This window comes from Rhinoderma darwinii, chromosome 1, assembly GCF_050947455.1.
Source record: "Rhinoderma darwinii isolate aRhiDar2 chromosome 1, aRhiDar2.hap1, whole genome shotgun sequence".
In the NCBI taxonomy this organism is placed as follows: Eukaryota; Metazoa; Chordata; class Amphibia; order Anura; family Rhinodermatidae; genus Rhinoderma; species Rhinoderma darwinii.
The window spans coordinates 458,295,867-458,310,386 of NC_134687.1; the positions used below are offsets into that span (position 1 = coordinate 458,295,867).

General features: G+C 41.0%; 1 protein-coding gene across 2 annotated transcripts in view; it reads right to left on the reverse strand.

The window, feature by feature from the left end:
* Positions 1-2,585: 2,585 nt before the first annotated feature.
* The window catches only part of GOLGA3 (golgin A3), a 52,848-nt gene continuing 40,913 nt past the window's right edge, over positions 2,586-14,520 (reverse strand). For both annotated transcript variants that reach the window (XM_075832671.1, XM_075832680.1), the window contains exons 18-24: positions 10,941-11,057; positions 10,516-10,655; positions 8,898-9,030; positions 7,349-7,471; positions 5,958-6,122; positions 3,623-3,783; positions 2,586-2,907 (exon numbers count right to left, since the gene is read on the reverse strand). In XM_075832671.1, coding sequence (XP_075688786.1) covers positions 2,712-2,907; positions 3,623-3,783; positions 5,958-6,122; positions 7,349-7,471; positions 8,898-9,030; positions 10,516-10,655; positions 10,941-11,057 — 1,035 coding nt within the window. In that variant the 3' untranslated portion in view covers positions 2,586-2,711. The remainder of the gene's footprint in view (positions 2,908-3,622; positions 3,784-5,957; positions 6,123-7,348; positions 7,472-8,897; positions 9,031-10,515; positions 10,656-10,940; positions 11,058-14,520) is intronic.

Consider the following 14,520-nt stretch of genomic DNA (forward strand, 5'->3'; position numbering starts at 1 on the left):
ATATCACGATAACACCTGTGTAAACCATGGCTGAGTGGAAGGGACCCCAATCCTCCCCATTGCCAAATGGAGTAAAAATATACCAGCAAACTATCTAGAATAGAACTTCTATAGAGTTTAGTAAGACCTAAAATAATCTATTACCACTGCCAAATACCATATACTGTTTGTATAGCATTAATATTTGCCTGTATGTCCGATACCCACATGATGTATGTCATTGATGTCTTTATTTGAATGTATCCTTAAAGAGTATGGTCAAATTTATTTAATCCATCAGACTCGCCAGCAAAGCCGGCAAAGTATTAATCTGATCTAGAAAATGAAAGTTACCTTTAAATGTTTACATCTTTAAAGCAGTACTGTAACCGGCAGTAGCAGAGCGCAGGGAGGAAATAAAACAAAGCAATGAATGAAAACTTAGAACAAAATGTTCTAATCGATGAACTGCAATCTACAATTTTGATGACGTAACCATGTGAAAAGTCACAGACTGATTCATTTGTTGGAGAAGCTAACCTAGAGTAGAGAACAGTCACATAAACCATGCACTGTGCAGATTAAAACAAGAAGACGGTTACAAGAGGTGGCTGTTTTTAAGTCGTTAAAGGGGGTGAGCAGTTTTGGACAATCCCTACTTATTAGAAGGGTCCATTGACAATAAGCTGATAACAAAGGGATCCCCCCAGGGATCAGCTGTAATACGTGGGGAAACCTGGTGTTCAGTTTCCCTGCAGCGCCATCACAGGTGAAATTAAGCATTACACAGTGCCCATTTAGATCAACATGTTGTCTGTGTAATGCAGGACAGTACAGGGCCTACAGAGCGAGAGATGCTCTTTGTAGCTGCTCTGCATTCTGGCTAAGAGGTGAATGATAGAGGACCCCCCTCTATTATTTTAGAATTCCCTAATAGTATATATGAAAATAATTTTCTAAACTGGACAACCACTTTTATAGCATTACTATGACAAGCAAAACAGAAAAAACTAAATTACTTCTCATTACCAATAAGACTCCATTGCTTGGGCCTATGGGGCCTATGTAGTGCAAGGGTTCACCAACCTGGCATAGTTACTCAGAGACAACACTACTAATTGCATAGGTCTCACTTAGTAGGATCCAGGTGTCGCTAATGCCAGGTCACTGTAACAATAAAAACACCAGAACATAAATAGAAAATCAAAGGACTTGGAAAAAAAGACGTGTGTTGTGAAAGTAAAATTGCACATGCAAAAGTAGTATAAATTGCTTAGTGGTTCTCCCGAAAACTTGCAGTCTATGACACACACACCCAGGAATATAATGAAAAATCATATAAATTAAACAAGGAATATATCAAAACCAATATTACCAATGGCAATAGCATAATCCTCGTAAGGCTGGATTCACACGAGCATGTTCGGTCCATAAAGGATGGAACGTATGTCGGCCGCAAGTCCAGGACCGAACACAGTGCAGGGAGTCGGGCTCCTAGCATCATAGTTATGTACGATGCTAGGAGTCCCTGCCTCTCCGTGGAACTACTGTCCCGTACTGTTATCATGTTTTCAGTACGGGACAGTTGTCCTGCAGCGAGGCAGGGACTCCTAGCGTCGTACATAACTATGATGCTAGGAGCCCGACTCCCTGCACTGTGTTCGGTCCTGGACTTGCGGCCGACATACGTTCCGTACTTTACGGACCAAACATGCTCGTGTGAATCCAGCCTAAAAGTCAAAACAGACCAAAACTTCTGGTCAGCTACATGCACATCTTAAAGAGGATATTCGGGGGAAAGAAAATTGATTGCATGTCCTCAGGACAGACAATAAATATCTGATCGGCTGGGGTCCGACTCCCGACACCCCAGCCGATCCCTCTTAAAGGGAATGAGAGGAAACTGTAATACATGTGATATTGTGATAGGCCATCAATATTCTTTCACCGGATAAACCCTCTAATAAACTACACATTTACACAGATCATATTCACAATGTGTAAGGCCTTACCAAACATCTTACCAAGACAGTTCAGATTTGTTTCTACTACATGGCACCATCAATACGCTTGCAAAGTCTTTTAGTTATGTGGGCATTATAACCATTTGAGTGAGGATGTGAACTCATCACACCCCTCTGACCACCACTCTTTATCTGAAGACCATTCTCAGGGAATGTACGTTTTTCTACACAGAACCAATTACTTGTAGAAGCTGCCTTCAAAATGCTAGAATTTTTTTATCATGATGATAAGAACACTAGAGGGTTCTACCTGTGACATACCGTAAATTAGAAAACCTTAAATGGTGATATTTCCATAATAAAATAGGCACAAGTGGGCAGCATACGTTTTTAAAAAGCCTATGCGTCTAGTAATATTCTTCCTTCAATATTCCTGTGCATTCTGTGAGGGAAGTACATGAAGAAAAATGAAAGATAGGGCCGTGAAATGAAAGATAGGGCCGTGAAATAGTTAGAAATAAGACTATAAAGGTACATCCAACCTTTCATTTTTGTTATAAATCGGGTGGTTACTAAAGGCACAGAACATATGTATGACTTACACAATATACAAGCCATCAGATCCCCACAAGTCCAACGATGTTTCTTGCCGTAAGACATTTAATGATCAAAAAAATGTGCTGTGCTTTTTTTTTGCTGCCAGACAGCGATACAGATAGGAAGGTTTCCCTCCAGAAAAAGAAAGCAGTTACAATAGACAGTAGTAGTCTATAATGCTTGCTCTTTTCTTTCTCTATCATTCGTGTTGAGGTTGTGATCCTGCAGCGGGAGCCGTGCACTGGTCACAACTTGGGTGTCAGGTAATGGAAAGTCTTGTAGCTGCCCGTCAGTCCATGAAGTCATAGATTCATGCACAGTTATGGTGTGCTCTTCCATTTGCTTTTGGAGACTGTCCATTTCTTGCCTGGAAAGCAAACATTACACGATTAACAGACTGGTTAAGTCCCTTTGAGTAGGAATTCATTGTATTTTAATCACAAACAAAGCTATCCCATTATACATATCAAGTCCCATTCATATGCCTGTAATGGTAAACTACGCCGGATATGCCTATATATTACGTATATAAATACTAAATCTGCTTGTCATGCGTTTTTTTTTTACCAAGAGCAAACCAATATAAAAGGCGAATTAGCTATGCAATGTCCTATAAGCTCAATGTAATATAACCAACTTTTTAGAAGGGCAATTTACTTTCCTGTTCAGAAGAAAAAAACTAAAAAACGCCAGCACAACTTCTGTAGTATAGAAGTATATACGACAATTTTTTTGCCTTGTAAATTGATCTGAAGAACAGAAGGAAATCTTTTTTTTTTTTTTCTTTCCCCTCATACAAATTTGTATATGTGCCTAACATATTTCTTGTTTGTAATATAATGTAAAGATATAAGTGCTTAATCTCTGCGAGATCTAGAGCCAATGTTTTGTACCAGAAATCCATGCAACGACAAGAAAACAAGAAGCAGCAGCAGCACAAAAATAGGTTGCTGACAACACAAAAGAACATATCCCTGGCGTTTTCAATTTCTGTGACCTAAGTTACAATGAGAAAACACAAAGCTCCTTTAACGATTCAAAAATCTGATGGTTGTAATATTGTGCCCCTTAAGTAGTATTACTTTAGCTGGCGCAGGCAGCTGTTCAGGTTTTTCAGAGGCTCTCTGCTGATCGTAGTCGGCTTTAAGAGCTCTTCTAGCAGGGAAGCTGGTACAGGGCAGTCCGGTATCTTAACTGGAGTCACAGGATTAGATGATGTAACGTCTCCTTTAAATTCCTTTCTCTATAGGGAAAAGCAGGAAATTAATAATGCATGCAACATTAAGAAGAATGCGCCTAGCCACACTAATACAATAGTGGTTTTATTAATATTGGGGGTGATGGTGCTACATATACACAGCGAAGTAACAATGCACATGTTAAAAAGCAAGTATACACCAATATGGAGCTGCCAAGGACAGCAGCTTGGTAACATGCGCCATTCACTAAAAAGCTCCGGTTTGCCTTCCCTGACCGCATTTTAGATTTCCCATCTACAGCAGATTTAATTGGATGACCGATTTTGACCCCTCAACGACGTTGCTTAGTTTGGGCCTTAAGCACAAAGCGAATTTTGATGTTTTTCATCTCCGCATTCTGAAAGCTATAGTTTTAGGGTAGTGTAGGGGCTTGTTTTTTTGAAGAATGAGCTGTATTTTTTTATGGCACCATTTTGGGGTACACAATGTACTGAATAACAGTTTTTTTGGGGGGGGGGGGTGGACGGGACACATTATATATATTTTACATTTGAACTTTACTCTGAAGGTCGTTACAATTACAACCATACCGAGTTGATATCGTTTTTGTGTTTTTGAACTTTTACTGCTTTTGTACAAAAAAAAAAACTAATTTTATTTGATCGCATTTCAATACTTAGAAATTTTGTTTTCCCGTTGACGTAGCTTTATGAGGGTTTGATTTTTGTGGGATGACTGTTTTCATTAGCACAATTTCAGGGTATATACAACTTTTGATCACTTTTTATTCCTCTTCTGAAGAAGGCAGTATGAACGAAAATCGCTATTTTGGCATTGCTTTTACATTTTTACGCCGTTCACTGCGCAGGATGAATAACGTGCTTATTTTATACGAGGATTCATTACGTACGTGGCGAAACGAATTATGTGCTTTTTAAAAAAACAAAAACATTTTAAATAATAAAACACTGTATAATGAAAATAAAAGGTGGTTGTTCATTTTTTTTATAAACATTATTTGACTACGTTTTTCGTTCGTCCGCTGGGGGACTTGACCATGCAATCCTTTGAACACTAAGATAATACACTGCAATACCTCTGAATTGCAGTGTATTATGCCAGTCAGTGCTACCGGACAAGCAGACTACTAGGTCCTGACATGACAGAGCTGGAGGCCATTGTTGGGCCCCCCGGCTGACACCTTGCGATCACGCCGATGGGCTTACACAGGGAGCACTCTCCCTCTGCAAAACCACTTAGGTGCCCCGCTCAGTATGGACTGTGGCATCTGAGGGGTTAAACAGCCTGGATCGTCTTAAACCCACTGCCTATGGCACGGGTAATAGTACAGAGTAATGTGGGCACTAGCCACTCCCCACTACATACTCTTGTGGCGTGGTGCCGGAAGGGCTTAATATTTCACTTATTTTTTACAGCTATTAATTCACATATTACCCAGGAAGATTAAAGCCAGTCATACATGGTTTCATATGTTGCCCAATAATTGAAACAGTTGGTTAGATATCAAGCCTTTAGGAGTATCAGAAGCTCTCAATATTAAATAAGGTTTTAAAACATGTTTTTCCAACATTATTATTATTCCTTTTCCTCATATAGAGGTGTCATACTGATCAGAGATATTGGTAAGGCTAAGTACACACTACCGTTGTCTCCCATTCAGGTCTCTTCTGTCAGAGGAAGAGATGACCGATAATCCAATTGGAAAGCATTGCTTCCGTATTACCTTTGATTTCAATAGTAATTCTTTTGTTTCAGTTGGATTCAGTTTGCCTCTGTTCCGCTAGGTTTCAGTTTTTTTTTTACGAAAGCAAAAGTGCAGTGTGCAGCACATTTGCTTTCATGAAAAAAAAAAGTTAACCTAGCGGAACGGAGGCAAACTGAATCCAACTGGAACAAAAGAATTACCATTGAAATCAATGGTTATTCAAACGGAAAGCAATGCTTTCCAATTGGATTTTCGGTCATCTCTTCCTCTGACGGGGGAGACCTAAACGAGAGAACAGTAGTAGTGTGAACTTCGCCTAAGCTAAGAAATGTTAATTAAATTAGGACGTATCATAACAAGAATTATGGTTTTAATTGTGTTAAATAACAAAGCCTATGTAGGAGAAATACATGTATTGTTAGCAAGTGATCCCTAAACAAACGTTATTATTTTTGTAGGGCTGGCAGTACATTTTTGTTTTTACTTTCGCACCTTCTTAGTCCTGCTTTGTCGAAGATCCAATTTTAATTGCTGATTCTGTTGTAGCAATGTCTTCATGCTGTTCTTTAGTTCAGTCACTTTTGTCTGCAGAATGAACTTGTCCTTTTGAGTCATGGTTAGATCTTCACGTACAACCTCAAGTTCAGCTTTGAGATTCTATGGTTTAACAAGAGGACAGAGTTATAAATCATCCAATGAAAACACCACATTGTGGCTGTGTGGATCACCAAACCAAGATGTACTAAACCAGATGATACTGGTGAAAATTACCCATGCAAGCACATAGTAAGGCCTATTGAATTTTAGCCTTCTGTTAGAAGGACTCCCGACGTATACCTCTGAGAGATGGCTGCAACGTATCCTACTGTACAAGCATACTGTGTGATATGTGGCCAGAGCCCACCTGGGCAGAGCGCTACCTCAAGTGCTGTGCCCGGGAAAGCTTCTGACGTCAATGTCCATACACGTACAGCGACCTATAAAGTACATTGACGTATATCAGCACAACAGAGACCAAAAGAACACTCTTTTGCTCTTCAGCAGGCTAATGGAGCCCTATGGACCAGATTATTTATTTCTGTTACTTACATAGCACCAAAACATATTCCGCAGCGCTGTACAGAGGTCCTCATTTACGGCCCCCATCGGGGCTCACAATCTAAATTCCTTATCAGTATATTTTTTGGGGTGTGGGAGGAAGCCGGAGTACCCAGAGGAAACCAACACAAACATGGGGTGAACATACGAACTCTATGCAGATGTTGTCCTTGGTTGGATTTGAACCCAGGACCCCAGCGCTGCAAGGCAATAGTGATAGTCACATTAGTGTGTACATTGGGAGCTTTCCGGACGTACACACTAAAAATAAGGCAAAAACAGGATGTGAACTAGGCCTGATATTTCCTGAATGCGAAAAAGGTTTTACCATTATAGACCATCATATTAAGTGATGGCATATAGCATACGTTCAATCATTTACTGATCGGCAGAGGTCCAACAGGGTTTCCAAGTCACCCACTGTACAGGGAACTGCAACACAGCCCCATTAACTTAAATGGGACTCTGTTGCAATTACTGCACAGCAGGTGGCCAGGAGTTCTGACCCTCACTGATCAGAATGTTATGGCATATTCAAGTGATATGCTACAATATTCTAAGCTGAGAGTACCCCTTTATTGGGTGTTTGTTAACTAGTAAACTGCTACAATCTAGCTTACTCTCATTCACACCGAGATCTATTAGATTAAAGGGTATTTTTTTTATTGTATTACCAAAGATAAAATAAAATTAAAATACATCATTACCTGCTTGTAAATACTAATAACTAGAGGAGACAGATGATGGTTTATGATCAAAATAACTTTTTACAAAGTTTTGTATACCTGAAGCAGCGTCTGAACATTCTCTAGTTCTCTTTGGTTGCGCTGCTCAGTCATATCCAACTGTTGCTTCAGAGATTGAATCTCATGCTCCTTCTGTTCCACTTCCCACTTTAGATCTTCTACCTGGAGAAAAGAGACACAAGATGTATTAGATGTACAAATGCTACTGCAGAAAACACAGCTGTAAAAGAAAAAGGGCAGATATGTGGATATAAAAATCCCTGTGACAAACAAATCTTATGAAGATTATGGTCATTGAATCAGTATATCTTTTGCTTCGAGGAAAATCCTGCAAGCTTAAACTGGCCACGGTGTCTCCCGACTCCCCCCCCCCCCCCCCCTTACGTATGGACGCTTGGCCCGGCCGAGCAAGCATGTCTTTTCAATAAGGAGAAGAGAAAAAGCCGCTGCCAGACTCCTTTGGCAGTGGCTTAGCTACTAACCAACTTAAGGATTGGGCATTTCGCGACGCCGCCATACACATTAGATGGTCGGCTGGTCCTGCCAAAATGGGTGGGTTCGGCCCACATACATCTAGTGTATATGGCCAACTTTACACTTAAAGTGTAGCTAAGCGTTTGACAAACTTCTGACATCATAGTGACATGTCAGACGTTTTGACTGGTGGGAGTCAGAGCACGGAGACCCCCACCAATCGCTAGAACGAAGCAGCTGAAGAGCTCATGTGAGCGCTCAGCCGCTTTGTGTCTGTTCGGCTTTTTCCGGAAAGAGGATGTATCGGAGTACGGCCCCTAGACTTTCTATTGAGTCCGTACACCGACACATTTATTCCCGGAAAAAGCCGAACAGACACGAAGCGGCTGATCGCTCACAAGAGCTCTTCAGTTGCTTTGTTCTAGCGACTGGTGTGGGTCTCAGTGCTCGGACCCCCCACCAATCCAAACTTCTGACATGTCACTATGACATATCAAAAAAGTTTGTCAAACGTTTAGCTACACTTTAAGGTGCCCATATGCATTAGATGACAGCCATCTGAACCCGTCAAATTTTGCGGGACAGGCCAACTATCTAATGTGTTTGGGGTGTCTCAACTCTCCCCGGACAAGAAATGTCACGGGAAAAAGGGATCGGCATGTTCAATTTCAAAATGCCCAATCCTTTGTATCCGCAAGAGATAAGATGCTGCCTGAGGTGTCTGGCAGCAGCTTATTCCCCTCTTAAAATTAAAAACACATGCACACTCGGCCGAGCTGAGCGTCCATGTGTACGGGGAAGTGAGGAGGAATAGCAGTCGGGCCAAAAAAGAGTTTTGCCGTCAGCTATCTAAAGAGTATGGTGTTCTTTACTGAGATATGCCCTTTACTTCCTATGTGGCACACAAAAAGTGCTGTCAGTATATCCATGTGTGCCACATGAAATTGTGGTGAATGTAGGTTTAGGTGATTGTACAAATGCAAATTATGACAAGAGTTGGTAGACCTGAATGTGTCCCTCACATGTCACAGCCTTTATTGCTATACACATTCAGTCCTCAATGGGATTTCTATTCAAGCCCAAAGTGCTTGAACATTTTTCAACTTCTTGTTACCTCTTGATTCATTTGTGGCTTCTTAGCAAGTTGATCATCTAGTTCCTTCTGGAGAAGTACCAACTGGGACCGTGCCTCAGCCAATTCCTGCTGAAACTGTGACAACTCCTGAGAATGCTTCTCATCCTGAGACCTACAAGTTGAAACAGACAAGATTTTAAAGCAAGTTCAGTACATAAAGACTTATATTCGCTTATTGTGGAACACTGACAGTGGTGGATTAAGTAGACCATAGGCCCTGGGCTGTTACCCAAACTTGGGCCCCCCCTTCTCCACCGCCACCCTGCCGCGCCATAACTATTGTTAACACTACTTTTTTGTGCAAACATTAACAAATGGTTATTACTATTCCCCTGGTCAAAGGGATGTGTCCCTACATACTGACAGTCTCCAACCATTGCTGACAGTATAACACTGTGCAGGGACACATCCTCCTGACATGGGGAATGGTAACACCCATTTGTCTATCCGACCGGGACTGCACAAAGACTTTTTGTGAAATACAAGGATTTCCTAGACTAAACATATCAGAAGAGGTGACAGATTCTCTATAAATCCAGTGACTCACAGGTGAAGACTTGTCAGATTCTAGTACTTTTTTTTCTAATTTCTTCTCCATCCAGTCCAGACCTCATGATGACTTCACCTGGCCAAGACTCGTTTCTGCAGAATTTGCCACTCAGATGTCTTCGGCTTCTCACTTTTCCAACATTTCCATAACTATAAACAAAGAAAAATTTCTCATGGTGCCACACACTGTGCCCCAAATATAATCGCACCATACACTGCGCCCCTGAACGGTTTCAAACACTGTAAGGTATAGCACCACACACACAGTGCCCCCTGTAGATAACGCCACACACAGCCCATGTAGATAGCGCCACACCCCCCCTGTAGAAAGCGGCGCACAGCCCCCAGTAGGTAGTGCCTCACACAGCCCTCCCCGTGTAGGTAGCATCACACACAGCCCCCCCCCCCGATAGATAGCGCCACACACACCCCCTTGTAGGTCGAGCCAAACAGCCTCCCCTGTGGCTATAACCACCCCCGCTTGTAGAAAGCGCCACACAGACCCCCCTGTAGTTCGTGCCACACTTACCTGTCCCCGTTCCAGCACCGTCCTCTTCTCCGATGATGCAGGTCTGGTCTCTTCTGATCAGGCTGCATCCAGCGGAAAGAAGTGGCGCGCCAACGTCATCACACCGCCTGCATAAAAATAAAGTCTGAATTGCGGGCAAAGGAACCGATTGTTCCCTTGCCTTGCCAGCGATGTCAATTGTATCCGCGTCCTTTGGACGAGGATACAATTGATTCTAGGGGCCTTCAGTCTTGTCGTGGTTTTTGCCGCGATTTGCTGCAAAAACGTGACAAAACTAAGATGTGGTCTTTGGGCGGTCATGGGCCTCCCGGGCGGCCGCTCATAGCAGACCTATGGGGATCCGCCACTGAACACGGTTTGCTAGATGCAGCTCAAATGTGGCAATCCATTGACAAAATACTCCACCCTGCTTTAGACTGGAGTACAAAACCTAGTTTACCCAAGATAACTTACTTAGGATCTATTAGCATTTGGCATAGGGAGAATCTCAGAGTTTTCATTTTTCTTTCCAGTACTTACTGCAGTTTTTCAGCTTCAGCTTGTAGTGCTTGAATCATCTGTTCTTTTGCCTGTAGTTCCTTCTTAATCTCACTTAGCTCAAGTGCTGCAGCCCTATAGTGCCTCCTGTTGTGTGCTGCTTCTGCTTTAGCGGCAGCGACCTATCAAAAGACCATAATGTGAAGATCTAGTGGAACTTACTGTTATCACTAAACTCAAAAACATTCAGATACAAATAGATTCCCACAATTAACTACGTAGAATAAAACCCTTTACACATGTATCAAATCAATACCAGTGTCCACAAGAAAAGATTAGTACAGGTCACCAAACTAAAACATGTGTCGTAAATTTTACATTACCCATCAAATAAGAACAAAGATACCCATCAAACATGTCCAAGTACATACTTTATCTGACTTTGTGACCAAGAGCATATTCTTTACCTGCTCCGCCAGATTAGTGACTTTTGCTTTCTCTTTTTCCAGAGCATCTTGCAGACTATGTACTAGCTCTCTCATTTGCCTATCTTCCTCTTCTTTACGTTTCAAGACTGCTTGAACCTGTTGAACAATCACAGGAAAGAAGTTATCATATACATATGGACACTGCTCAAATCTCAGTGCAAACTCCGTGATCTTAATAAATAGACACAAAATCTAAAAATGTCAACCCATCTAAAGAGTCAATATTATTAGATAGTAATAATAATAGTAAAACACCATATGACAATTGAATCATACAGGTATATACTGTGAACAACTGTTAATAGTGTACAATCAGCAATAAGGACATGATTGGAAAGGGGCAGAGGCCAACGAATGTACATACATAATTTCAGAATGGTACAGTACAGAGTTTAGAAATTCCAAGCTAGTGGCGTCCACACTTATCCACCGCGCATGCTCCAAGATGGCGCCCAAACCGGAAAGTCGATGAATGGGCTACATCAGATCATAGAGGAACTCCCACGCATGCGCACAATGGCGTATGTGTTCCAGCAGTTCGATGCTTGCGCTAATTGCTTCCTCACTCTGTATATATTATTCTAAATAAGAGAACAATTGCTACAAAGAAAAAACAGGCACAAATGTCACACTCCATCAAAAAAAGGTGGAGCACGACATATGTGTCTCAAATCAGACTGAAGATACATAACAGTAACTATGTCCCCAACCCATTTAAGGGATAAACGTAAGATCAATTACGCTGGTATGCATCATAACCTCAGTGGTCACCTCCTATGCTTATCGAAGAAAATCTTCTCTTTGTATATAGTGGAGAGTCTAAAGAAAACTATCGCACTATTCCCTCATACTAGCTCTATAAACATAAAAACATATCCAGCAATCATGTATACTCATAATCTAAACAAAGGGGAAAGCTAGAGATTGACATAGTGCCCTGGAGATTGACAATTGCCGTAGTTAGCGCAAGCGTAGAACCGCTGGAACGCAAGTCAATGTTTATTGACAAGATCTTAAGGCCATTTGCGGACTCTTACATCAAGGACACCTCAGATTTCCTGGTCAGAATTCATGACCTTTGTGTCCCTGACCAGTCAACCTTGGTTACCCTTGATGTGGGGAGTCTTTACACCTCTATTGATCACCAGCAGGGCATTGGGGCCTCTTTATTCTATTCGGATAGATCAGGGCTGTCTGATTAAAAAATTTATTGTCAGATCACTACTTGAATTCATTTTGATGAAAAATAATTTTTTGGTAGGTGATCGATTTTATTTGCAGGAAGGAGGGACAGCAATGGGGTCCAATACGGCCCCCACATATGCAAATAATTTTATGCGGTGGATTGAGGAGGACCTCGTCTATGTGTCCCACCACTTCAGCCAGGTGCTGCGGTGGTGGCGATACATAGACGATGTCTTCCTCATCCGGACCGGTTCATTAAAAGAATTACAAGAGTTCCATACTTTTTTTAAATGACATGAATCCTATGATCCAGTTCACCATGTCACATTCTTTTTTCATTTGTTGAATTTTTGGATACGCAAATCTCAGTGTCTGGGAACAATCTAATTTGTGACCTTTTTAAAAAAAAAAAAAAAAAAAACACGGACAGAAATAATCTTCTTCTCTATAATAGTGGACACCCTAGGACAATGACAAAATCATTGCCTTTCAGTCAATTACTCAGAGTCAAGAGGGTAGTCAGTCAAGAAGACAGACTATCCTCACGGCTTGACCAAACGCGTAGTAAATTTATCACAAGGGGCTATCCTAAAAGTATCTTGGAGATTAACGAAATACAAGTTCAAACACTTGATAGGTGTGATCTATTGAACGGTAATAAACGAAAGAAAAAGAGTGTTCGTATACCCTTTGTCTTGACGTTCTCCACGCTTAGATCAGAGATCAGTAATATCCTAAGGAAAGACTGGGGTCTGTTGACTAGGGAATTTCCAACAATTATTGAATTTCAGGATATGCCAATGATGGTTTACAGGAGAGGCAAGAATTTAAAATTGTCTAGTCAAGGTCGATATTGGGTCCAGAAGTAAGATCCAAACTTTTTGGCTCCACCTAAACAGGGCTGTTATCCTTGCTTATGCTGTAATAATAGGATTAAGGGGAATACATTTAATCATCCACAGACTGGCAAAACAATCAAAATTAATGGATTTTTCACTTGTCATACTTCTTTTGCCATCTACTTATTGAGCTGTCCATGTGGACTTCACTATGTTGGTGAGACCACCACAGAAGTAACCGTAAGGATGAAGAATCAAATATCAACACAAAAAGACGTGATTTACCAGTTTCCAGACATTTTCTGTAACAAACATGGGGTGTCACAATTACGATTCAGAATTATAGATTCGGTACCCCAATGAGACTGGAAACTATGTCCCCCAAAGGACTAAATATTGAATATCCATATGTTCCACATATCTAGAATAGTGGGGGGGGGGGGGTAACTTGCCTTGGCCCTGAGGTTTATTGTCTGTATCCGATCGTTATAGTATAGTTCGTTCATATACATATAGGAACTTGAGTCTTATTTTGACTTTTTTCCAGGTATATTTTGTATGCATTTGTCCATATATCGTGTGGACTAATCAATTATTTATTTTATTTTTTTCACAGATCATTACTTATTGTGAAGCAATTGGACGTCTGTTGCAAGGGAGCAGAGGCCGTTGATTTCTTTATATGGTACTCTCCAAAAACCAGGGCACTATGTCAATCTCTTGCTTTCCCCCTTTGTTTAGATTATGAGTATACATGATTGCTGGATATGTTTTTCTGTTTATAGACCATAATTGATCTTATGTTTACCCCTTAAAAGCCTGAGGGTTGGGTACTATCGAAATCTCTAGATTTAGAGATATTATTCCAAGTTGTTGTCATACCCCTGCTTTGGATGGTCAACCTGGGTTGGGGACATAGTTCCTATTATGTATCTTCCTTTTCAGTGGTTCCGCTATTTGGGATTTTCTCTGTGTTCTGTATTTTTTCTGATTTGAGACACATATGTCGTGCTCCACCTTTTTTGATGGAGTATAAAATTGGTGCCTGTTTTCTTTGTAGCAATTGTTCTCTTATTTAGAATATATGCAGAGTGAGGAAGCAATTGCCGTAGTTAGCGCAAGCGTATAGCTGCTGAAATGCAAGCGCCGTTGTGCGCACGCACGGTAGTTCCTCTGTGATCTGATACGGCTCATTCAACCGACCTTCCGGTTTGGGCGCCATCTTGGAGCATGCGCGGTAGATAAGTGCGGACGTCACTAGCTTGGAATTTCTAAACTCGGTACTGTACCATTCTGAAATTATGTATGTACATTCGTTGGCCTCTGCCCCTTTCCAATCATGTCCTTATTGCTGATTGTACACTATTAACAGTTGTTCACGGTATATACCTGTATGATTCAATTGTCATATGGTGTTTTACTATGTAATAGTAATAATATATAGTAATTAGATCGTATCTAATAATATTGACTCTTTAGATTGGTTGAAATTTTTTGATTTGGTGTCTGTATTTATAAATTATAGACTTACCAAG